Source organism: Schistocerca cancellata, unplaced genomic scaffold (assembly GCF_023864275.1).
Source record: "Schistocerca cancellata isolate TAMUIC-IGC-003103 unplaced genomic scaffold, iqSchCanc2.1 HiC_scaffold_1101, whole genome shotgun sequence".
Lineage (NCBI taxonomy): Eukaryota > Metazoa > Arthropoda > Insecta > Orthoptera > Acrididae > Schistocerca > Schistocerca cancellata.
In genome coordinates, this window is record NW_026047100.1 from 628,062 (window position 1) to 654,248 (window position 26,187).

The 26,187-nt window shown below is 40.8% G+C and overlaps 1 protein-coding gene across 1 annotated transcript in view; it reads right to left on the reverse strand.

Moving 5' to 3' along the window:
• LOC126155889 (PDF receptor-like) overlaps positions 1-26,187 on the reverse strand; it is a 287,262-nt gene that overhangs the window by 132,794 nt on the left and 128,281 nt on the right. The window contains exon 3 of the mRNA XM_049916260.1: positions 19,350-19,501. Within this exon, the coding sequence (XP_049772217.1) occupies positions 19,350-19,501 (152 nt within the window). The remainder of the gene's footprint in view (positions 1-19,349; positions 19,502-26,187) is intronic.

Below are 26,187 nucleotides of genomic sequence, written 5' to 3' on the forward strand. Positions count from 1 at the left end.
CGTGTGTAGAGGAAAGAAGGTTGTATAGAACTTTATGGAAAGAAACAGGAAAGGTACGAAGGTGAGATGGGAAGTGCAGCATTGCAATATACATGCGCGCACAATTGCTGTTGTGAGTTTCGTTTCAGTATGAGGGATACTCGACATTCTCCTCACAGCAAATAAAAATGTTGACAGCTGTAAGCGGAAAGTACAAGAATTTGTAAGTTCAAGGGTAGTCGATTACATTACGGTTCTGTCAAAGACGGCAAAGGCGTTCAGTGACTGGGTAGTGTCTCGAAAATATGTGATGAATATAAATAAAAGTAAAACGAGTGTAATGGAGTGTAGTTGAATGCACTCTGGTTACACAAAGGGAATTAGATTAAGAAGTGAGATACAGAAAGTAACAGACAATTTTGGTATTTTCACAGCAAAATAACTGGCCACATTAGATGTAAATAGAAGATAAAAGAAGACAAACAACAGCTAGAAAAGTTTTTTTTGGAAACGTAAATATGTAATAATCGAATATAAATTCGAATATAAGGAAGTCTTTTCTGAAACTATTAATTTGGATTGCAGCCGTATATGGAACTGAGTGGCTTAGAAACAGCTATAGAAGGATGCTAAAGTACAGATAGTCTGAGAAAGAAGTAACGAGTCAAACAGTTTTATGGCACAACCTGACTAAAAGAAGTGAACGACTGATAGGACACGTTCTGAGGCATCAACGAATATTTACTCTGGTAACGGAGTTTGGCTTAAAAGGGTAAACATTATCGTGGGAGATCAAGACATGACTGTACTGAGCAGGAATAGACGAATGTAGGCTACAGCAGGTACTCGGAGATGGAGAGAGTAGTGCAGGAGAGGTTAGGCTGAAGAATTTTATCAAGCCATTCTCTGCAGACCACAAGAACGACGTTAAAGCCGTCTTTGATTAGCTGCCACGGGCTATGATGGTAATTGAATTTCCTCACTGTGGATATTATGTGTATTCTCACTGCGTAATCTGTGATTTGTTTCACTCCCATTTATGTCTCTATACTTGATAATAAACCATGAATAATATCCAAAAGTAAGTTTATGACTATTGTTTGTTTAGTTTAGTATACACGCAGAAATTGGAGCAAACAAACAGTGTTCTCAACGAACAGAGGACACGAGTTTGACGACGGTATGGCGTCCCAGCCCAAGTTCTGATACGGGGTCTCTCTCTGTACCAGATCTGTTTCCGCAAAAGACACGCGAGCTTCCCTTGGTTCGAGTAACCTTCCTCATATACAAGTTGAAGATATTTTAAAGCATCGCCGACTGTGCTAACATCTGTGTTTAACCTAGCAAACATTTGCTACAGTTGCTAGTATTTCTTTACTAAGCTTTGAGCCGGTGTATGCAGAGAATCTCAGGGCATTAACTGGTAAGGGGGGTGTTTATTGTTCCTGATATGCTAAGGCAGTTTCTAGTTTCCATAATTTTTATGTACTAAGGGAATTTCAGATGGACTCGTTGAAAGGAGAATCATTTGAACGAAGAACTTACGAGGTGGTGTTCGATTTGGTGAAGACCGAAGAGCACTAATAATGCAGGAAAAAAACAGTAACTAGCCTCTCTTCAGCACGAAAAGTCATTAGTTAGGTATTAGTACTAAAAGAAGCAAATACGTGTAAAACAGGAAAAAAGAGCAGTTGCTCTACTTGCATCGTTACCATTATGAAAACAATCGTAGCGTTCATTCATAAGCAAAATTAATTGAACATTGTCAAACGATTCTCGTATAAATGTAAAATAATGGGGACTGAACAGAAGAGAGAGATCTCGCAAACTGAACGAGTTCCATGTACAGGGTTATTACAAATGATTGAAGCGATTTCACAGCTCTACTATAACTTTATTATTTGAGATATGTGCACAATGCTTTGCACACACATACAAAAACTCAAAAAGTTTTTTTAGGCATTCACAAATGTTCGATATGTGCCCCTTTAGTGATTCGGCAGACATCAAGCCCATAATCAAGTTCCTCCCACACTCGGCGCAGCATGTCCCCATCAATGAGTTCGAAAGCATCGTTGATGCGAGCTCGCAGTTCTGGCACGTTTCTTGGTAGAGGAGGTTTAAACACTGAATCTTTCACATAACCCCACAGAAAGAAATCGCATGGGGTTAAGTCGGGAGAGCGTGGAGGCCATGACATGAATTGCTGATCATGATCTCCACCACGACCGATCCTTCGGTTTTCCAATCTCCTGTTTAAGAAATGCCGAACATCATGATGGAAGTGCGGTGGAGCACCATCCTGTTGAAAGATGAAATCGGCGCTGTCGGTCTCCAGTTGTGGCATGAGCCAATTTTCCGCGGGCTACGCGTGAAACTTGCCCGCACGCGTTCAACCGTTTCTTCGCTCACTGCAGGCCGACCCGTTGATTTCCCCTTACAGAGGCAGTGTCGTTGCACTGTTATGACTGACTGATGTGAGTGCATTTCAAGCACGACATACGCTTTCTCGGCTCCTGTCGCCATTTTGTCTCACTGCGCTCTCGAGCGCTCTGGCAGCAGCCGAACAAAACTTTATGAGTTTTTCTACGTATCTGTAGTGTGTCGTGACCATATGTCAATGAATGGAGCTACAGTGAATTTATGAAATCGCTTCAATCATTTGTAATAGCCCTGTACATTTTCTAATAATGCACCTCATATTCCAGCTTCAGTGCCACAGCAACCTAGTTCTCCGCTTTGTGGCTACTCCCGAAGATATCAGCAGTTCGAGTTCGTTCGCAGAAGAGGAAAAGGGACTATAACAAGTAACCTTGGCCGGTAGTTGTGGCCGAGCGGTTCTAGGCGCTTCAGTCTGGAATCGCGTGACCGCTACGGTCGCAGGTTCGAATCCTGCCTCGGGCATCGATGTGTGTATAGTTAGGTTTAAGTAGTTCTAAGTTCTAGGGGACTGATGACTTCAGATGTAAAGTCCCATAGTCCTCGGAGCAATTTCAACCATTTGAACATGTAACCCATTTACGCAACAGCTGACTGAAGAGAAGAATTTGAAAGCAACGAAACAAAAGGAAAATGGAATGCAAAAGAATGTGCAGAGTACGACAAACAGAGCGCAGAGGAAACTTGCTGCTTCGGATAAGCAAAGGGAGACTGACAGCAAAATGGGGAAAGTTTGTGTTCTGGAGGATACATACAGCTAGAATGAAAATGAAGGAGGTGACGATGAATGCATGTATTGTAAGGCTAAATGGTCAACAAGCGATGAAGGACGGATCTTGGCGTGAATGGTCTTATGAAGAGCGTGCTGGAGTTAACGATGACTGTGACGATTTTACTTGTGAATTATGTATAATCAAATGTAGGAAGTAAACTCATGCAACTATTCCTGCGTTTCCCTAAGAACTGATAATTTAATTTCAAAAATGTTATTTTAATATTTGTTTGTGATAATATTTTCATTTCATTTAGTAACGTTTTATTGGCATATGTAGCCTATATCTTTATTAAAATTATCTACTACACTGAGTTATGGTTTTGTTTAAGTGTAGAAGCAATTATTAAATACTATTTGCATTTTTCACCAAGGGACCACATTATCCACGTTCGTAGGGCGAAGTGGTCGTTTTTCAGACACTCATATTACTGTTATTAACATGGGTGTGTGTAAGTGAAGTGTCGGCAGAAGTGCCAACACTGTTTTGTTTGAGGAGACCGAAATGCACGCTATAAGCTCACGCAGCCTGGCGTGAGTTCTGAAACAGGATACGTAATGAATGCTATAAAGAAAAGTACGTAGCTTCTGGAATACTTAACTTTAATCCACATTTGTAGAACATCTCTCGTTACTGTACAGGCTTTATAATCACAATATCAATTGGTAAGGGCGTCTTGCTACGTCGTAGCCAAAGTAGCTGACGGCTATGCTAACTATCGTCTCGACAAATGAGAGCGTAGTTGTCAGTGAACCATGGCTAGCAACGTCGGCTGTACAACTGGGGCGAGTGCTAGTACGTCTCTCTAGACCTGCCGTGTGGTGGCGCTCGGTCTGCAATTACTGACAGTGGCGACACGCGGGTCCGTCGTATACTAGCGGACCGCGGCCGATTTAAAAGCTACCACCTAGCAAGTGTGGTGTCTGGCGGTGACACCACAGTAAGTTTATAATATTTATAAAAACTGTTCAAGAGTATATACAACAGTATCTGCAGTGATGAAGTTACAAACAATAAGTCTTAAAGGCGTGTCAATTATAACGCTTTAATCCTGAAGGCGACCAAACTGTGATCCCCTCTTGCGGTACACAGACGTGGTCGACCGTAACCTGCCTGATCTTGCGTTACATCAGACAGCTGTCAGATCCGAAAGTCTCAGAAATTTGGCTGTTGGACAGTTCGACCATCCTGCCAAACGAAGACGCATATTGAGAGCCCTCTCAAACTCTGTCACATTCTGATAACGTTTCTCATATGCGTACGCGCCATCTCCTTATCCTAAGTGATATCTCCACATCTGGGTCTGTTCACGCATCTTACATACTCTACGAGGCCTGGTAACAACATTAAACATGGAAAACACGACTGCCCTCTGGTGACCGTTCTATCACAGGGAATTGCAGCTCTAATCAATTACATACATGTAGATGATGAGCATGTACACGTAGTTACACTGATATCCGACGAGTTCTTTGCGAGTGCTACACTATTTTTTCGCAGTTCAGTATGGGTCACTTCACACTATGACGCACTTTACTCGACACGTGTGACCACGGGTTTCTTTCACTCCTCAAGACTTACATGCATGTTGTTTCCTTTCAGGCTACATAATCACGCATTCATTTGTGCCTGCCACCATTGTGGCATCATATGTCTTTAGTAAACTGCTTGCCCACTACTGCTGAGTAGCTAGATGTAAACAAAATTGTCCCAGTGTAATGACTGATGACGGCGTAACACTACTACTGCGTTGTATCTATTAAGCAAATAATACAGCCTGGAGAGAACCAGCAGCAAAGCGAGTTTTCGTCACTCACCCATCTTTGGATAGAATTGACACCTATTCAGTGTTAAAATTTCAGTAATTTTAAACAAACCAATGCCATGCATGTCTTGTCTCTCTAACAGGCTATATCAGCGTTCCTTCTCTCAACCTGTTATTCACAGACAATTGCCTGTGCTCAAAGGGTTGTAAATGCTCCTGCAACGTCCTCCTTCGTTCGGAACGTTGGAGCACAGCCGTCCGCGCTGCTGTGAATCGTTAGTATACTTCCTGACAAAAAAAGCGGAGCACCCGGAAGGGGAGGAGGAGATGAAAAGTAAAACTCCTCGGTTTGAGGGTGCATTATCTTATTTCAGCGATTGCAAAATCGATACAAATTTCCAAATAGCTTGGCAGTATGACTCCGCTTATCAGTAGCCTTTCTGGCCTGGATGTATACACTGGCCCCATTGGGAAAGGTGCCATAAGCCGCTGTATCTTTACATGAAGCAGGCTAACACAGACATGTTGCAACTGATTCTTGATCTCCTTGTGGCTGGCAGTGGGACGTAGTTTATTTTCCAGTTCGAACATGCTATATCTGGGAGAAATCTGGGGATGTTACAGGACATTGGGTATCTGAACATCACGCGAACACTTCATACAGAATGTTCCATGTGTGGATGAGCATTGTCCTGTTGACATTTTAGGCACAGGGTGCCTCTGACGTAGCATTGTATTGTCAAAGTTCTCACTACCAGGTGTAATGTGAAGCCATGGCTCCCCACACTACGACTCGAGTAGCAACACTGCAGAGCCTCTGCAAAACGTTGGAAAAACTGGTTCGACCTCTGCCCAGGTCGCCGCAGTAGGCGCCGACGCTCGTCGTGTAGGACAGTACACACCCACGATTCATCGCTAAACCTAGTGCGATGCCAGTCACCAGCAGGCCATGCTTACCGCTTGCGCCACTGCTCCAAACGCAGCTGTTTCTGTTGCAGTATTAACGTCAGATTACCCGTGGGACGGTAGTTACCTACACTCCTGGAAATTGAAATAAGAACACCGTGACTTCATTGTCCCAGGAAGGGGAAACTTTATTGACACATTCCTGGGGTCAGACACATCACATGATCACACTGACAGAACCACAGGCACATAGACACAGGCAACAGAGCATGCACAATGTCGGCACTAGTACAGTGTATATCCACCTTTCGCAGCAATGCAGGCTGCTATTCTCCCATGGAGACGATCGTAGAGATGCTGGTTGTAGTCCTGTGGAACGGCTTGCCATGCCATTTCCACCTGGCGCCTCAGTTGGACCAGCGTTCGTGCTGGACGTGCAGACCGCGTGAGACGACGCTTCATCCAGTCCCAAACATGCTCAATGGGGGACAGATCAGGAGATCTTGCTGGCCAGGGTAATTGACTTACACCTTCTAGAGCACGTTGGGTGGCACAGGATACATGCGGACGTGCATTGTCCTGTTGGAACAGCAAGTTCCCTAGCCGGTCTAGGAATGGTAGAACGATGGGTTCGATGACGGTTTGGATGTACCGTGCACTATTCAGTGTCCCCTCGACGATCACCAGTGGTGTACGGCCAGTGTAGGAGATCGCTCCCCACACCATGATGCCGGGTGTTGGCCCTGTGTGCCTCGGTCGTATGCAGTCCTGATTGTGGCGCTCACCTGCACGGCGCCAAACACGCATACGACCATCATTGGCACCAAGGCAGAAGCGACTCTCATCGCTGAAGACGACACGTCTCCATTCGTCCCTCCATTCACGCCTGTCGCGACACCACTGGAGGCGGGCTGCACGATGTTGGGGCGTGAGCGGAAGACGGCCTAACGGTGTGCGGGACCGTAGCCCAGCTTCGTGGAGACGGTTGCGAATGGTCCTCGCCGATACCCCAGGAGCAACAGTGTCCCTAATTTGCTGGGAAGTGGCGGTGCGGTCCCCTACGGCACTGCGTAGGATCCTACGGTCTTGGCGTGCATCCGTGCGTCGCTGCGGTCCGGTCCCAGGTCGACGGGCACGTGCACCTTCCGCCGACCACTGGCGACAACATCGATGTACTGTGGAGACCTCACGCTCCACGTGTTGAGCAATTCGGCGGTACGTCCACCCGGCCTCCCGCATGCCCACTATACGCCCTCGCTCAAAGTCCGTCAACTGCACATACGGTTCACGTCCACGCTGTCGCGGCATGCTACCAGTGTTAAAGACTGCGATGGAGCTCCGTATGCCACGGCAAACTGGCTGACACTGACGGCGGCGGTGCACAAATGCTGCGCAGCTAGCGCCATTCGACGGCCAACACCGCGGTTCCTGGTGTGTCCGCTGTGCCGTGCGTGTGATCATTGCTTGTACAGCCCTCTCGCAGTGTCCGGAGCAAGTATGGTGGGTCTGACACACCGGTGTCAATGTGTTCTTTTTTCCATTTCCAGGAGTGTAGATCGGCTGCCGGTAGTCTGTGACCAGTGGTACGGGATTACACAGAATGCTGCAGAGCGACTGTTAATTACTGTCGGAGGCCAGTCGCAGATGTGAAGGGATTAAGATGTGCTTTGTGCACAATGTTACGATCCTCCCTATGGCGGTCAGATACGGCCCACAAGCGCCCATGCGACGAGTTGTCTTCTATCACGTTTCCATCCAGTCTAACATCGGGGAACTGACGCATCCGAATACCCTACAGTTAGGACACATTTCAACTATGCCACGTGCTGATAATGCTGTCTCAGAAAAGTATATGGCATAGCCGTGTCTTTCACAGATATTACTCATCATTTTTATTTTATTCTATTTTACACTTTTGGTTCCGTAGTAACAAATTAGGAGCAAATCTCCATGGCTGCGGAATGAGTCAGTACATGAAATTAATATCGGAATAGTAACATTTGATATAATAAACGGTACACGAATTTTGTGAAGACGACTACTTGCGAGTGTACATTAGCATAATAAATAATATAATATAGGAATTAACTTTTTCTAGGAACTCCGTGACAGACTAGAAGGGGTGAGCCAAGAGGAATTTCTTCAATTTAGACTTGAAAGGGCGAGGGTTATTGCTAAGATTTTTTAATCCATGAAGTAGCTCAAAGAAAATGGAAGAAGCACAATACAGCACATAATTGTGAAAAAGAGTCAAGGAGGCGTGATCCAAATGCAGACTGCGTCTAATGTTAACTGAGTGAAAGCTGTTAATTCTTGGGAATAAGCTCGTATTTTTAACACCAAACGGCATTTATAAAAATATTGAGAAGACGGTACTCGTCAACAGCGGTCGACAAGAAGTTTGTGAACTTGAACTACATACTGTTCAAGCTGCTGTTTTCTGACCCATAAATACCCATTGTGAATGAGAAGTGTTATCCTAGAATTAATACCATATGACATAAGAGAATGAAAATAAGTAAAGTAGACTAATTTTAGCGATGGAACTGTCACCTATTGCAGATAGAGGTGGACATAGCAACATTCAGATTTTCAAGAAGATTCCGAACGTGAGTTTCCAATATGGGCTTATTATGTGTCTGAATAGCTATAAATCTGAACTGTTCAGACTCGTTAAATTGTTATCATCAAAATATTATTTTTAGTGAAAATTGTTTCTTGGAAACTGTAACAACTGAATCCTGCTGTGATTTAGCTTCAGTTTATTTTCTACAAGAAATGAACCTATACCGTGAAATGCACTCTTAGGTAGTCCGCCTATGTTGCACTCTAATGTCTTCATTACAAAGCTAATGATATCAGCGAATATAAATGTTGTAAATTCAGCATTTATTCTCTGACGGAAAAATATTGCTACATCAAAAAGTAATTAATGTAGAGTAACGAAATTTATGGAATAGATTTGTCTAGGTAACATATTTAAGTGATTAACATTGCAAGATCACAGGCTGTTGTAAGTGCGAGATAAGCCATTGTAAGTGTAAAATTCTGGTACATTAATAACCTGTGTAACAGTCACAATGTTCAGTGTAAGCATTCAGACGTGTTCAACGTTGTACAACCTCGTTCACACTTATTGAGACACTGACAATGGCGTCTTTGTCGCCTTAAGATCATTCTTGCCTAACATGAACAAACCACGTCCATTCTCGAGGGAAAATAATGCTCACGACCGTTACAGCCCGTATTTAAATAAAACATTATTTAAATCCTCATAGCGCCTCTGCTAGCACCATTCTTATGCGACCGGCGCAAATACGGAGCAGACATCTTCTTTCAGATGTGGGAACACGCCTACCAACTTCCGTTTATGTCACACAACTCCTTCTTGGTGCTAAGATTTTTCTTCCGTCAGTGTATCAGAAAGCATGTCATTTATATACCTATACGCCTAACAAAAATGTATGTATGCACGTATGTATGTAATGTTTTGCATCTCTTCCTAAACCATACTTAGTACACATGTAATGTACTATATAGAAAGAATCACTGTGAGAGTAATAACCACGTACTTATCAAAGGGGAGTGAAAAAGATGTGTACCTAAGGACACTCCAATTCCCAGAATTTATTCGTTTCAGTATTTGAGAACTAGAGCACTCAGTGACTTGCAACAAACTTTGCACACAATTTCACACCTTTAGGGAACTTTTGCTCGCTGACAAGCCACAAACAATGATGAATGCAAGAAAAAATTTGTCGCTTACTGCATTTTCACTTTTCCTAAAGTAAAACTGCCGCATCTTGCAGAATCTTTTGATATTTCAGTTCTTTACTACTACCTGTATTGAACGACAAATTTTGCAGGCAATATTCCCATATACCACTGAATGTACCTGCAAGTAATATCACCGTAAAACACGTTGTGCACCAGATATCATGTCAGAAACTTGATGCTTAAATTTATTACTTACTTAGTTACTGTTAACTCCATTTGCAAGGAATTTCGCAGACTGTATCCACGTATGCCGCTGAATGTCTACTAAATTATATCGTTCTACGACATATGAGTCAGGAGCTGCGACGAAACAAACCCTAAGACGACTAAAAACTGCCGCATCACGTATGATGATTAGGTTTGTTACTTCTTTGGTACTAAGTCTATTTTCACCACAGTTCGCAGGCAGTTTTCAAATACAATGCTCAAAATTATGTGATTGCGCGGCTCATAAACGTTGCGCTGCGAGAAAATGAAATCGGAGGTTGACATTCGTTACAGGTTGGGAAAGTGGCTGATAAAATAGCCCTGCTAAACACCTAAATCGGTTTCAACCGAATTTGGTACACAGATTACTGCAACCACCCATTGTGGTGGCGGATGATAACGTGCAAAGAGAACGGGGGAGGACGCGATGGACAAACTCAGAGTGGGGAGATGGAGATGGACGCAGAAATGTGAGAAGATGGACAGACGGAGGAGGAAGAGCAGATAGACAGAGGACGCAAGATGAGGTAAGGGGGGGTGAGTTGGAGTAGAGGGAGGAGGTGATAGAAGGGGGGAGGAGATGAACAGAGAGGAAAGGAGAAGATGCGCAGATGAGAGAGGATCAGAGACACAGAGAGGGCGGGGAGTATCAGATGGACAGTGTGAGGGGCTGTAGGAGATAGATATGATGCTAGAGAAGGCAAACAGAAAGAGGGAGGAGGAGGAGACGGATTAATAGAGTAAATTCATATTCGAGCCAATGCAGCGTACTCAGCTAGTTTATCTCCACATACAAACAGGAATGTCTCCACTGACTATCTAGTCACTAGCTGACTTATAATCACCCAGCCAAAACCACCAAGGACAGAAACTTGAAGTTTGCACAAAATGTTGATCTTCTGTTGTAGGCGTAGTTTAAGAATGAAATGAAATAAGGGATCTAAGGTTTTTTGAAAATATGTCGCTAACAGATCTATGAAAACTGATATTTGCTTTCTCTGTTAGAAATAATGAAATACATGTTTCAGTATCTTTGCAAATTTTAACCCCTTTGGGGTAAAACAGTGTGCGTAATTTCTTTTTTTTAAAAGATTATTATTAAAGAAGTACTAAAGTATTTTAAAAGCTACATCTCTGCTAATAGGTATTTGACTCCTCAATCACAAATAAAGAGAAAAGGTCTTTCATTGTTTTTGAAAATTCAGTTCCCTAAGGGAGTGAAATAGGGGATGAATAGCTTTATAAAATTATTATGAAAGACTTTTCAAAGCTGAATCTATGAATATTTTTATTTGGTATCTCTATTAGGAACAAAAAATACATGTTTGACAGTATTTTGGAAGTTCAGCACCCAATGGGATGAAATAAGGGATGAAAATTTTCAAGAAAATGTTTGGTTATATTAAAAAAATCAGGTTTCTTCAAAACTGGTATTTCACCTCTCAGTGAGAGATGATGAAATACATGTTAAGAGATGAAATTTTCAATGGAAGTAACACCAAAATCTACATCTAGATCTTCATGGATACTCTGGAAATCACTCTTAAGTGCCTGACAGAGTGTTCGTCGAAACACCTGCGCACTAATTATCTATTATTCCACCCTCGAACAGCGCGCGGAAGAAACGAACACCTATTATCTTTCCGTGAGAGCTCTGACTGCCCTTATTTTTATTATAATGACCGTTTCTCCCTATATAGGTCGGCGTCAACGACATATTTTCTCTTTCGGATGAGAAAGTTGGCAATTGAAATTCCGTGAGAAGGTCCCGCCGCAACAAAAACCGCCTGGACACCCTCTCCAGTATTTCTCGATAATACAAAACGAGCTGTCCTTCTTCGAAATTTCTCGATGTACTCCGTTAATCATATGTCATACACACGGTGCAGCAGTGCAGCAAAAGAGGACGGACCAGCGTGGTATAGGCAGTCTGTTTAGTTGATCTGTTGCATCGTCTAAGTGTTCTGTCAATAAACCGTAGTCCGTGGTTCATCTTCCCGACAATATTTCCCATGTATTCTTTACAATTTAAGTGTTTCGTAACTGTAATTTCTAGACATTTAGTTGAATTTACAACCTTTAGATTTAATCGATTTATCGTGTAGCCGAAGTATAAAGGATTCCTTTTAGCATCCATGTAGGTGGCCTCATACATTTTTTTATTTAGGGTCAACTGGCAACTTTTGCTCCATACAAGTATCTTCGTAAATCATTTCGCAATTGGTTTTGATCTTCTGATGAGTTTACTAGACAATAAATGACAGTATCATCTGCAAACAATCTAAGACAGCTGCTCACGTTGTCTCCTGAATCACTTATATAAATAACGAGCAGCAGAGGTCCTAAAGAAACACTATTATAGAACTACTATTAAAGAAAAGAACTACTATTAAAAAAATACTGTTGAAGAGGTATTAAAGCATTTTAAAAGCTACGTCTATGAAAATTGTTATTTGACTACTTGGTTAGAAATTAAAGAAAAGAACTTTTATTCCACTGTTTTAGGACATAAAACCAGTAAGGAGATGAAATGGAAGACGAAAGATTTTATGGAAATATGTAATTATTAAAGCATTCTGGAAGGTAAATCTATGCAAATTTGTTTCGCTTCACGGTTAGAAATACAATATTTCAGTATTTTTGGAAATTCAACCCGTAACAGAGTGAAACAGGGCCTGGCTAACTCATTGACCGACCAGTGTGCAGCGCAAACCAACGATGATGTAAACTTGAATCTTGACGTGCGTACTGATCTTATACTGTAGGCATCGTTAAGTCAAAGATTGGTCCACAATATATTCCTAAGGAGGTGAAGTAGGAGACGAAAAATTTTTCAAAAATCTGTCGCTATTGAGACAATTTTAAAAGTAGAACTGTTAGAAATTAAAGTACACATTTTTGAAAATTCTGGTACTAATGGGAACAATAGTGGGTTCAGCATTTTTGGAATATAAATCACCATTAAAGTCTGTATACAACATTTTCAAAGTCACATCTATGAAAGCTTATATTTGACTTCTAGGTTGGAAACAGAAGAAAACGTATTTCAGAATTTTTGAAAATTAAATTACTAAAGATGTGAAATAGGTGATGGAACTTTTATGAAAATATTTGATAGTGAAAGAATTTTTTAAGCTAAATCTAAGAAAATTTGTATTTGACTTCTTGGCTATGGAAAAAAATGTTTCAGAGTTTCCGGAAACTCAACCAGTAAGGGTCTTCCGGCGTAAAGTCAGGCGCTGGCACGCCGGTCGGGAAAGTTAGAGCAGAGAGGGCAGTGAAGGGGACGTCAGCCAGTTGCACGCGGACTGACCCTTCTCTAGGGCGACAACGCGACAGCAGCGCCCTCTATGCGAAGAGGAGAAGGTCTGCACCAGACTGGCCGCGCCAGTTCTGCGAGTTCTACGAGAAGCATCATGACCAGCGACCTGGCTAGAAGCATTCACTGTATTACTTGTCTTTTATTACGAATTGTATATGCTTATGAAACTTTTTCTTTGCTGTTGCCTTTTGCCTGCGACACACCCGTATTTCACAAAGTTAAATATTGTCATCATTTCCTTTCGGTATCAACTTCATTAATACCATTTGCTTGAATTGTTATCTAGCAATCCGAGAAATCAGATTTCCTGGGCACCCCAGATTTGACGAGTAGGCAGGGTACAACAGAGGGGGTGATGTAGGGGATGAAAATTTATATTCGTTATATTAAATTATTTCTAAAGCTAAGCCTCTGAAAATTTATATTTGCCTTCTAAATAAATATGTGTTAGGGGATTAATAAAGATCTCAGACTCTAGCTGTCACAATTACTTTTAGGTTAGAAGTAAATGCGGGTGAGACCATGCTTCTATTGCCTTAACTATCGTGCAAAATTTAGAACTTTCTGCAATTTGTAAACAAGACGGAAATTCGATTAAAGGAAAACAAAAAATACCGGTGTGTGTGCAGACTATACAGTCAACGTAAGTGAAGCAGCGGACGCTAAGCTAGTATAATTATATAAGAAGTAGTAGTTGTCATAACCCTGACCCCCTGAAGCCATTCTCTTTACTGTGGAGAAATGCTGTCGCTGTCTATTCTTAAAGTATGGGAGGAACCTACTCTTATTCAATAAGAGTAATATTTTGTTATTATCGTAATCAAACGTCTTAGTTAAAAAAAGAAACCGTCTTGTGTTCGCAAATTTTTGTTTAATCCATCCACTGCCTTATCGAGAAATTATGTGAACTAATAGGACCAGTTGCCTGATAGACAGAGCCTTTTCAATAACTTTTCCAAATACTCGCGGCACAGAAATAGGTCTACAATTGTCTACATTTTGCCTTTCCTCTCTTCTGAAACCGATTTCACTGCTGTGTATATAGCCTTTGAGGAAACTGACCTGCCCTAAAACAAAAATCACAAATCGCCTATGTTATCTACACTATAAACTTCCTGACACTCTTGAACTTTAGTGAGGTTTAAAAACGTCTGTGCGTGCGTGTGTGTGTGTGTGTGTGTGTGTGTGTGTGTGTGTGTGTGTGTGTGTGTCTGCACAAATTCGTTTCAGTGTTAAAATTTGTGCGTAATGGTCTGGAAGGCCACTTACCCTTTTGCTAACAGAATGCTCCTCTGATGATGATGAATGGATAAAAACGCTATCTATGGTTGTGCTAGTGTTTCCCTGCATTCTGGTTGAGAAACATAGCCTGTATCAGTAAAATATGAATTTAGATAAACTTCTGATACTATTTTCCCTGCACAGTTACACCTAAAATTAAAGTTGAAGTCACCATATACTACTAATTTTTGGTACTTCCTATAAAGTGAATCACGACTCTCTCTAGACTGAACAGAAATGTCCTGCAGCCAAAGTTTTGAAACCATCTATACACTTACATAGGTTAAGATCGCAGCTATCATACACTGTACCATCTACCCTCGTGCTGCCTCGTTTGAGCTTAAGGCGAAATAAGTGCAGCCCTTCTGCAAATAGCTGCAGCTTCCAGTACTGTGCCATCAACAAGTGTCAGCGTGCCAACCATTCAAGAAATCGTCATCGATATGGGCTTTCGGAGCCGAGGGCCCACTCGTGTACCCTTGATGACTGCACGACACAACGCTTTAAGCCTCGCCTGGGACGGTCAACACCGACGTTGGACTGTTGATGGCTGGAAACACGTTGACTGATCGGACGAGTCTCGTTTCAAATTGTATCGAGAGGATGGATTTGTACGGGTATCCAGACAAGCAAATGAATCCATTGACCCTGCATCTCAGCAGGGAACTGTTCAACCTCATGGAGGCTCTGTAATGGTGTGAGGTATGTCCAGGTGAAGTGATATGGGACCCACGATACTTCTAGACACCACTCTTACAGGTTACACGTACGTAAGCATGCTGTCCCATCACCTGCAACCATTCATGTCCATCGTGCATTCCGCCGGACTTTGGCAATTGCAACAGGTCAATGCGACACCCCACATGTCTATAACTGCTACAGAGTGGTTCCAGGAACGCTTTACTGAGTTTAGACACTTCTGCTGGCACCCAACTCCGCAGACATGAACATTATTGATCATATGTGGGATGCCTTGCAGCGTGCTGTTCAGAAGAGATCTCCACCCCATCGTACTCTTACGGATTTATGGACAGATGCAGGATTCATGATATCACTTCCCACTCGCACTACTTCAGGCATTTGTCGAGTTCATGCCACGTTGTGTTGCGGCACATCGGCTTTCTCGTGGATGCCCTACACGACATTAGGCAGGTTTACCAGTTTCTTTCGCTCTTCAGTGTAGCTGCACGTGCAAGAGATTGTAGATTCGAATCTCGTCTGGTGCATTTTTCTTTAATTTCTAATTATTTATCGAAGTTACTTCGATCATATTTTTATTTAGTTAACTGATTTATTTGTATTTTTTTATTTCCATTGCTTTCTCACATAGTTTTAATCATGAAATGAAATATCGTATGGCTAGGGCCTCCCGTTGGGTAGGCCGGTCGCTTGGTGCAAGCCTTTTTAGTTGATGCCACGTCGGAATCATAACATCAACTTTTCTTTCCTCTCATTCTTTTCCCACCTCAAATCTCTGGTCATATGTTGTTAATTAATGTCATGCGTTAATTTCGATTTAATTTCATTTGTTGTCTCGTCGTGTTTTCTCTTCGACACTACTGTGTTTATTATGCAGGGTGCAAATTTTAAGTTAACAAAACAGAATAACTATAAAAATAAGCTTCACACGAAAAAATTTGTAGAATCCAGAGTTGATTATTGTGGAGGGGGAGATCTGCTGGTGCAAAAATTAGCCCGCCAACCCAGTCCACTGTGGGGTGGGGCGGGAGGCAACTTTAAAATTTCAAATGGGAACCTCCATGTTTTATTACACAACCAGAATCTACGTAAGAAATTATTTACACTTTGTCTTAAACACGCTCTAATTCAAGAAAATCAATGTTATAATTTTTGCGTGGAAAATGGTTACGGATAAATAACAAATACTTATTTACTTCGTAAATTTTGATCCGTTAAAACTAAAACTCTCCTTCTCTCCCCATAGGGTGGGATTTGAGAGAGTGGAATTAGTTTTACAAATGTTGACCCAAATCCGAATCTGCGGAAAAAAAAATATTTGGGTCAACTTTGTTAAACTCTAACTCCTATCTCTCAAACCCCACCCTATGGGGAGAGAGGGAGAGTTTTAGTTTTAGCGAATGAAAATTTACGGAGTAAATAAGAATTTTTTATTTGTCCGTAACCATTTTCCACGCAGAAATGAGAAGATGGAGTTTTTTTAAATACAGCGTCAACTAACAAGAATCAAAAGAAAGTTTTAAGACAAGATGTACGTAGTTCTTTATGTAGAATCTGATTCTGCAATAAAAAATGGGGGTTGAAATTTTAAAGTTGCCTCCCACCACACCCCCAGGGGGCTGGGGTAGAGGGCTAATCTTAGCACCAGCAGATGTCCCCCTCGAAAACAGTCAACTTTGGATTATACACATTTTTTCGTGTGAAGCTTATTTTTCGAGTTGCTCTGGTTTGTCAACTTAAAATTTTCACCCTATATGTCTTTCTCACTATGCTTTAATTTCGTTTTGGTTATAAGTCCTTGTTTCTTTTAAGTTGTCATCTGTGTTTTTTTTTCCACATTGCAGTAGGTATTAGGTTGTCCAGTAAATTTTTGTATGACAGTTACCGTGCAAAAAAAATTGCACATCAGGTAACAAAAAATACCATTTTCCACGCCAATGCACAGTCAACATAAATATATTATTTCGTCTTTTGTTTTTTAATCGACGGATCGGAATATGAAAATAACTGAGTACAACAATAGACAAACACAATTAAATTCAAATTCACAAAAATTCCGATTGGGAAAACGATATAACTTTAAAATGGACCAAATGAAAAAGTTCATACGGTGACTAACATGATGTGACGAAGGGATAAAAATAAAAAATTAAATTTAAACCAATTAATTCAATAAAAATAATCATCAAAGTCATTTCCACAAAAATTTTAGAATAAAAAAATTGCCACATTTCACAAGGTTCAAACCTGCAGCCTTCTGCGTCTGTATCTACTATCATTTTCCCTACACCACGCAACCAATCTCTCTCATACGACTTTTTTACTGTTATTAAGCATCACCCAATATTCCGAATGTTTCTTTCCGTTTGTTACTCGCAAATGAGGGCTCACCACGGTGAATGGCTGCAGGGTGTGATAGCTGGAATCTCAACCTACGGCTGGAGATCTCTCCTTGTGAGCTGTGTGGCTCCTATTGATCTCGTTTCTTGACTGGAGTTGCTATCTTTGACTGATAGACACGACGGGAGCAGTAGAGAGCGTGCCCGGAGAGCAGAAGGTGCTGTAAACTTAAAGTGTTCAGTCGAGAAAGGGGCAGTCGTTGAGTGACGACTCTTGCAGTCACCAGAAAGATGGCAGCAATACCGAGTGCAAACCCAGCGAGCCGGGATCAGTTGTTGCTGTATGGTCGTGAGAGTGGATTTTAGGTGGTTGGCCACCCAGGATCGTATACTGAGCCAGCTGAATGGTTACAGAGATGTACAGTGCGGCCCTGGTCGGTGGAACGCTTCTATCTGGATTTCACTTACTCTGATGTCAACCGCCTGCACCGGGAATGTACACGTAGACCACCTGACCATCTGTCAAGACCAGAATTGATTTGATGAGTAACTCTGTTTTTTTTATGTATTGTGGGGCTGTAATTTTTATTTGTTTCGCAGGTGTGCATTCAATTTTAAACTGACAGTAAAACCTGCAAGGTAATTTATTCCGCTTGTGTATGTGTTCTGTCGAAAGTTGTCGGTTTAGGTGAATCCACAGCAAGGCATATGCATGATAGCGTTCGCTTGTTTGATATTTTGTAACTAATGTTTGAACGCGAACTGAGGCCAGGCTGTAGAGTGAACTTTCTTAGAGTTTACTGTGCCTAATAAGAGCAGTTAAGATATATTCTTTTATGCCATTCTAGAGAGAAATGTCGTACCAATCTTTGGTTGTCGTAATCTTAAGAATTATGTGGTTTCCCGGTACTGCGCAAATTGATATGAACCCTTTTCTAGCCTAGGTACGTTTATAGGTTTTTTAAGCTGCAAAGCTGCTGTGCAGTATGAATCAGATTTTGGAGTCACTGTGTTGTGGGTGCAATACCTGTTCCATGAAGTAGTTCAATTAACAAACGGAAGTTGCCTCTGAAGGGCTTTCACACGGTATTTTTCATTTGATTGTGGTTAACCAAATCGGAATAAATTTTATTGCACAGATGAAAGTTTCCGTCGTGAAATTCGTATTGTTATTAAACCTCAAGCTGTTTTTGCTCTTAAGTTAGACTTTTTTAATATCTATATTTATTAAGATCAGTGTCGTTTAAACTAGTTATCTTCTGGAAGCAAACTAGCATCTTCTTAAAGGGACTGAAATTAAAAATTTCAGTTTTTAAATTACTTGCGGCCGTTTATGCTACCCCAAGTTCAGTATTCAAATTTTTTCAAGTTTTTACATGGCTTTTCAACTATTCCATGGTTCAGTTACCCGTTTCAAACCTAATTTTGTTGGGACTCTGTTTATATTTGATTTGGAATCTTAATTTCTGGTCTGCGGTGGTAATTTAACCTCTCACCCGTGTCTGTGGGTGCTGTCAGGTATCGCGTTACGGCGACTGCCTCGTGGACTGTGACTCTGTACATGGCGCCTACTGAAATATTCTGTCCTCCTCTGGAAAGAGTTTACAATCAATATTAAAATAATTTAACGATAAGTAATGTGTAAAGTAACATTTTAAAATAAATGTCTATGGAACTTCGTTATTTAGTGGTGACTGTTGTCTTCTTGCCACAGATAATTATGCTGACGTCGAAGTGACGGACCATGTCACAAACTTTAAACAAGTTTATCTCACCTTGTAGGCTGGTTTTAAGTTCATCCGTGTGTCTGTTTTCTGTACAGCGCCGACCTTTCCTGCAGCGTCGTTACAGTGTTGACTTACCTTGGCGGCGGCCTCAGAGCCGGCGTAGAGCCTCCGCATGAGCTGCAGAGTCTCCGGCAGGTAGCAGGGCGTGTAGTTGGTCCAGCCCTGTGGGGACGAAGGGTCGCGGCCCTCCCACCGCCCTTCCAGCGAGCACCGCCGCACGGCGAACTCTGCAACCAGAGGGTGCGACGTTATCTCCTGGAACAACATGTGTGTTAGCGAGACATGTCGAAGAACTGTACGATGGCTATTTTTTGATGATGTTGTAGGATTTGTTAATATCTGTAAAGGAAAATGATATATTTGAAGAATTGTGGTCGGAGAAACAGTTGCTAGTCAACAGTATCTCTGCCTACAATGGCAGCATTGTGGAGACACAGAATCTTTCAGTCAGTAGTGAATAGCTGTGGTGTGCAGCAGGTAGCAAGATTAAAATGTGATGGCCCTTGACCAAAGGACACCATGTAATGTATAGGAATGCAAGTCAAAGAACTCCATGGTCAAAGATGATAGACTTGATCAAATCCAAAGAAGTGCCGTTAAACATTTCTGTGGTAATCAGATTACGAAACTGAAGTATTAGCACTTCCACACTTGATGGATATTACATGAAAACATTAATAAAACAAAGAAAAGAATAACGGGATTGATGAATGTAAGAATATACAGCATTTTACAATTCACTCCAATTCATAAGCATGTAAAATATAAGCTATCTAAGCATACTAATGTTCCAGTTGCAGATTCTATTTTGTTAGTCACACGAAATTTTTTATATCATAAAAGGTTAAATATTCTATAGGTAGCTGAATTTATTGAGCTGTTAATCCTTGTTTTATCCCATACTTATTTTTTCTTGAGTGATGATTATTTCAAGCAATAAAATGGGCTTGCAAGGGGAAGTGCTTTTATCTGGCACTCTTGTCAATATCTTCACTGATAATGTTGAGTATACATAATTTAATAGCAATTCTGAAGTGGTAAATAAAGTTTTCTATTATGAATGTATGTTGATGACACCATCATCTTCATACAAGGGGGTCACAATGATGTTCAAAGCTGAAACAGTGTTTTTAATGATATGCATCCATCCTTAAAATCCACAGTGGAAATTGAAGAAATATAGGAATAAGTTTTTTAGATTACGAGTGGAAAATATAATGATATATATCAGTTTAATATATACAGAAAGCCTACAACCACAAATGTAATAACCAATAACCAGTCATGCTGACCCATGACACACAAACATGCTTTTCTCAACTCTGTGCTGGACAATAAGGATCTAAATATCCTAAATTACACTGCCACAAAAATGATTATGAACCTGAATTGAATTTTATTGCAAAAAAATAAAAGCTATATAGAAGTTAGCTAGGCAAGAAATCTCTTCGGTTGAGATAAAATATACGTCAAATTTGAGATTTGCTACAACTCTACATTGTGGAAAAGCATCTGATAAAATCAATCACTTATTTAAAAAAATGTAACACTACAATTTCATTTCAAACCAAAGATAATTTAGGGCAAAAATTACACCAAAATATTCATAGAGAATCAATTTATGATGCCAGACGTGTACAAAATTAGTTATTTACAATGTTACAAAATGTATATTGGCCAACCAGGAAGGAAATTCAGAACTATATTTAATTAAGGTTCCTATCCCCCCCATGAACCATGGACCTTGCCGTTGGTGGGGAGGCTTGTGTGCCTCAGCGATACAGATAGCTATACCATAGGTACAACCACAACGGAGGGGTATCTGTTGAGAGGCCAGACAAACGTGTGGTTTCTGAAGAGGGGCAGCAGCCTTTTCAGTAGTTGCAAGGGCAACAGTCTGGATGATTGACTGATCTGGCCTTGTAACAATAACCAAAACGGCCTTGCTGTGCTGGTACTGCGAACGGCTGAAAGCAAGGGGAAACTACGGCCGTAATTTTTCCATAGGGCATGCAGCTTTACTGTATGATTAATTGATGATGGCGTCCTCTTGGGTAAAATATTCCGGAGGTAAAATAGTCCCCCATTCGGATCTCCGGAAGGGGACTACTCAAGAGGACGTCGTTATCAGGAGAATGAAAACTGGCGTTCTACGGATCGGAGCGTGGAATGTCAGATCCCTTAATCGGGCAGGTAGATTAGAAAATTTAAAAAGGGAAATGGATAGGTTAAAGTTAGATATAGTGGGAATTAGTGAAGTTCGGTGGCTGGAGGAACAAGACTTCTGGTCAGGTGACTACAGGGTTATAAACACAAAGTCAAATAGGGGTAATGCAGGAGTAGGTTTAATAATGAATAGGAAAATAGGAATGCGGGTAAGCTACTACAAACAGCATAGTGAACGCATTATTGTGGCCAAGATAGATACGAAGCCCACACCTACTATGCCAACTAGCTCTGCAGATGACGAAGAAATTGAAGAAATGTATGATGAAATAAAAGAAATTATTCAGACAGTGAAGGGAGACGAAAATTTAATAGTCATGGGTGACTGGAATTCGAGTGTAGGAAAAGGGAGAGAAGGAAACGTAGTAGGTGAATATGGATTGGGGCTAAGAAATGAAAGAGGAAGCTGCCTGGTAGAATTTTGCACAGAGCACAACTTAATCATAGCTAACACGTGGTTTAAGAATCATGATAGAAGGTTGTATACATGGAAGAACCCTGGAGATACTAAAAGGTATCAGATAGATTATATAATGGTAAGACAGAGATTTAGGAACCAGGTTTTAAATTGTAAGACATTTCCAGGGGCAGATGTGGACTCTGACCACAATTTATTGAATATGACCTGTAGATTAAAACTGAAGAAACTTCAAAAAGGTGGGAATTTAAGGAGGTGGGACCTGGATAAACTGAAAGAACCAAAGGTTGTAGAGAGTTTCAGGGAGAGCATAAGGGAACAATTGACAGGAATGGGGGAAAGAAATACAGTAGAAGAAGAATGGGTAGCTTTGAGGGATGAAGTAGTGAAGGCAGCAGAGAATCAAGTAGGTAAAAAGAATAGGGCTAGTAGAAATCCTTGGGTAACAGAAGAAATACTGAATTTAATTGATGAAAGGAGAAAATATGAAAATGCAGTAAGTGTAGCAGCCAAAAAGAAATACAAACGTCTCAAAAATGAGATCGACAGGAAGTGCAAAATTGCTAAGCAGGCATGGCTAGAGGACAAATGTAAGGATGTGGAGGCTTATCTCACTAGGGGTAAGATAGATACTGCCTACAGGAAAATTAAAGAGACCTTTGGAGATAAGAGAACCACTTGTATGAACATCAAGAGCTCAGATGGAAACCCAGTTCTAAGCAAAGAAGGGAAAGCAGAAAGTTGGAAGGAGTATATAGAGGGTCTATACAAGGGCGATGCACTTGAGGACAATATTATGGAAATGGAAGAGGATGTAGATGAAGATGAAATGGGAGACACGATACTGCGTGAAGAGTTTGACAGAGCACTGAAAGACCTGAGTCGAAACAAGGCCCCCGGAGTAGACAACATTCCATTGGAACTACTGACAGCCTTGGGAGAGCCAGTCCTGACAAAACTTTACCACCTGGTGAGCAAGATGTATGAAACAGGCGAAATACCCTCAGCCTTCAAGAAGAATATAATAATTCCAATCCAAAAGAAAGCAGGTGTGGACCGATGTGAAAATTACCAAACAATCAGTTTAATAAGCCACAGCTGCAAAATACTAACACGAATTCTTTACAGACGAATCGAAAAACTAGTAGAAGCCGACCTCGGGGAAGATCAGTTTGGATTCCGTAGAAATACTGGAACACGTGAGGCAATACTGACCTTACGAATTATCTTAGAAGAAAGATTAAGGAATGGCAAACACACGTTCCTAGCATTTGTAGACTTAGAGAAAGCTTTTCACAATGTTGACTGGAATACTCTCTTTCAAATTCTAAAGGTGGCAGGGGTAAAATACAGGGAGCGAAAGGCTATTTAGAAGTTGTACAGAAACCAGATGGCAGTTTTAAGAGTCGAGGGGCATGAAAGAGAAGCAGTGGTGGGGAAGGGAGTAAGACAGGGTTGTAGCCTCTCCACGATGTTGTTCAATCTGTATATTGAGCAAGCAGTAAAGGAAACAAAAGAAAATTTCGGAGTAGGTATTAAAATCCATGGAGAAGAAATAAAAACGTTGAGGTTCGCCGATGACATTGTAATTCTGTCAGAGACAGCAAAAGACTTGGAAGAGCAGTTGAACGGAATGGATAGTGTCTTGAAGGGAGGATATAAGATGAACATCAACAAAAGCAAAACGAGGATAATGGAATGTAGTCGAATTAAGTCGGGTGATGTTGAGGGTATTACATTAGGAAATGAGACACTTAAAGTAGTAAAGGAGTTTTGCTATTTGGGGAGCAAAATAACTGATGATGGTCGAAGTAGAGAGGATATAAAATGTAGACTGGCAATGGCAAGGAAAGCGTTTCTGAAGAAGAGAAATTTGTTAACATCGAGTATAGATTTAAGTGTCAGGAAGTCATTTCTGAAAGTATTTGTATGGAGTGTAGCCATATATGGAAGTGAAACATGGACGGTAAATAGTTTGGACAAGAAGAGAATAGAAGCTTTCGAAATGTGGTGCTACAGAAGAATGCTGAAGATTAGATGGGTAGATCACATAAGTAATGAGGAAGTATTGAATAGGATTGGGGAGAAGAGAAGTTTGTGGCACAACTTGACCAGAAGAAGGGATCGGTTGGTAGGACATGTTCTGAGGCATCAAGGGATCACCAATTTAGTATTGGAGGGCAGCGTGGAGGGTAAAAATCGTAGGGGGAGACCAAGACATGAATATACTAAGCAGATTCAGAAAGATGTAGGTTGCAGTAGGTACTGGGAGATGAAGAAGCTTGCACAGGATAGAGTAGCATGGAGAGCTGCATCATACCAGTCTCAGGACTGAAGACCACAACAACAACATCTAAGTAGCATCTTTGCATCAGGTATGTGTTTAAGATCACACAATCATACACTGGATAGAATTGCTGATGACATGGAAATGTTGCATAGTCCTGAAAATGGTGTGATTATGAACCTTCTCGAAGAAACAGAGATTTTTGCAAATAAGGTTATTCATCCAGATAAACTTCTCGATGAGTAGGTGGAACTTAGAAACAAAGGTCTCTTAAATAATTTGGTTGACAGTTTCAGATATTTGAGTGGATCTTCTTAAACGATAGCTCTCCTCAATTATGGCCCCCTTCGTATTTCTCCTCTGTCCTTCTCCTCTCCCATCCCTCCTGTCATTATCTTCTGTCTTGTTTTGTAACCTACAATAAACAGCTTTTTTACATATATGTTTCACTTTGACTTTTTATCATATCATATCTCTTTATTAACGTTCATCCGTATAATAAATGGAATTTCAACCACATTTTGTGATTATGTAGATACTGGATAACTTATTCTCCTAACTAATGCTTAAGAGTCCAGATGTATACCAAGTTTCTTCACAAAAAACGTTTAGATTGTGGCAAATGCAGGAAGTATTAGAATGTTTTACATCTACATATTTGTTTTTGTTTCACCCCTAAAACTTATATTTCCTTAATATTAATTTCCTTTAATGTGTATTTTCGTCATATATGGTTTGACTGGTTATAATTTCATCGACTGTTCTGTAGTTGTATTTTAACATGCTTAAATATTTGACTGAACTTCCAAATATTGTATATTCTTACAAATATCAATCCTGTTATTATTTTACTTTATTTTATTTATTTTCATTTTTTATTTTTTTGTAGTATGAATCAAGTACAGAGCTGTTAATGCTTCAGTGATTACCATAGAAGTGTTTAATGGCAACTTCTTTGGATTTGGTCAATACTGTCACCTTTGACTTTGAAGTTCTTTGACTTGTATTTCTACATATCACATGTGGTCTGTTTGTCAGTGGGCTATCACATTTGAATCTTGCTATACTTTTTCATTTGTATTAGCAACTATGATTTTTCAAGACTAATGTATGTTAAAGCTTGTATGAAATGTGATAAATCCGCAATAATTTTTATAAGTATTTCGACTGATATAACGGCTTTTCCTGTTTTGATCTTATTTCGTTACACATTGTCACAATGCCCACTTTGGTATGTTGTACCCTCAGGCTGATGATGGCTTAAGACCGAAACTGGTAGCAGAATAAACAATATTATCAGAGACACTACAGTGTATGCATTGTATAAAATTCGTACAGGCTGTTCACCAGCGCCTAAGCAAGATGTTATGTTATTATAAACACTGGATTTTTTTAAGTCGAAAACAGTAAACATCTCTTAAGAATGACATTGTTTGGGTGCATTGGTTACATTGTAATGGACTGACGTTTTTTACCATTCAGGTTAAAGCAGACTGCAGTGCGTAGCTGTTGTGATGTGTCTTGTGACCTGCCAAAAAGAGAATGCGAATTCGCTGCGTTGTGTGCACACCTTCTGTGGTTAATAGTGTAGTTTAGTGCGTGATGTAGAATGCCATTAGAATAGCGGACAACCTGTAGCTTAGAATGACAACCTGTTGCTTTATGTTACTATATGTCAGTGCTTCCTGCTAAACCTATCGATGTCTAGAGAAAACTAGGCATATGTAAGATTGGGGAGTGTAGTGGAGTAGTACGCCCTCCCATTGATCAGGCGGGACAACGTTTGACGACTCAGGAACTCAGACGGCTTCGCACAATCAGCTACAATATGTGATCAAAAGTATCTGGACTCCTCTATGTAATACGGAATTGACCACTACATGTCACGATACCCCAGCACCCGCATACTATGGGGCGCGGAGTCCTGTGTTGTCAGCAGAGAATCAGCAACATCACGCGTGTCTGCCAGGATAACTCAGTGA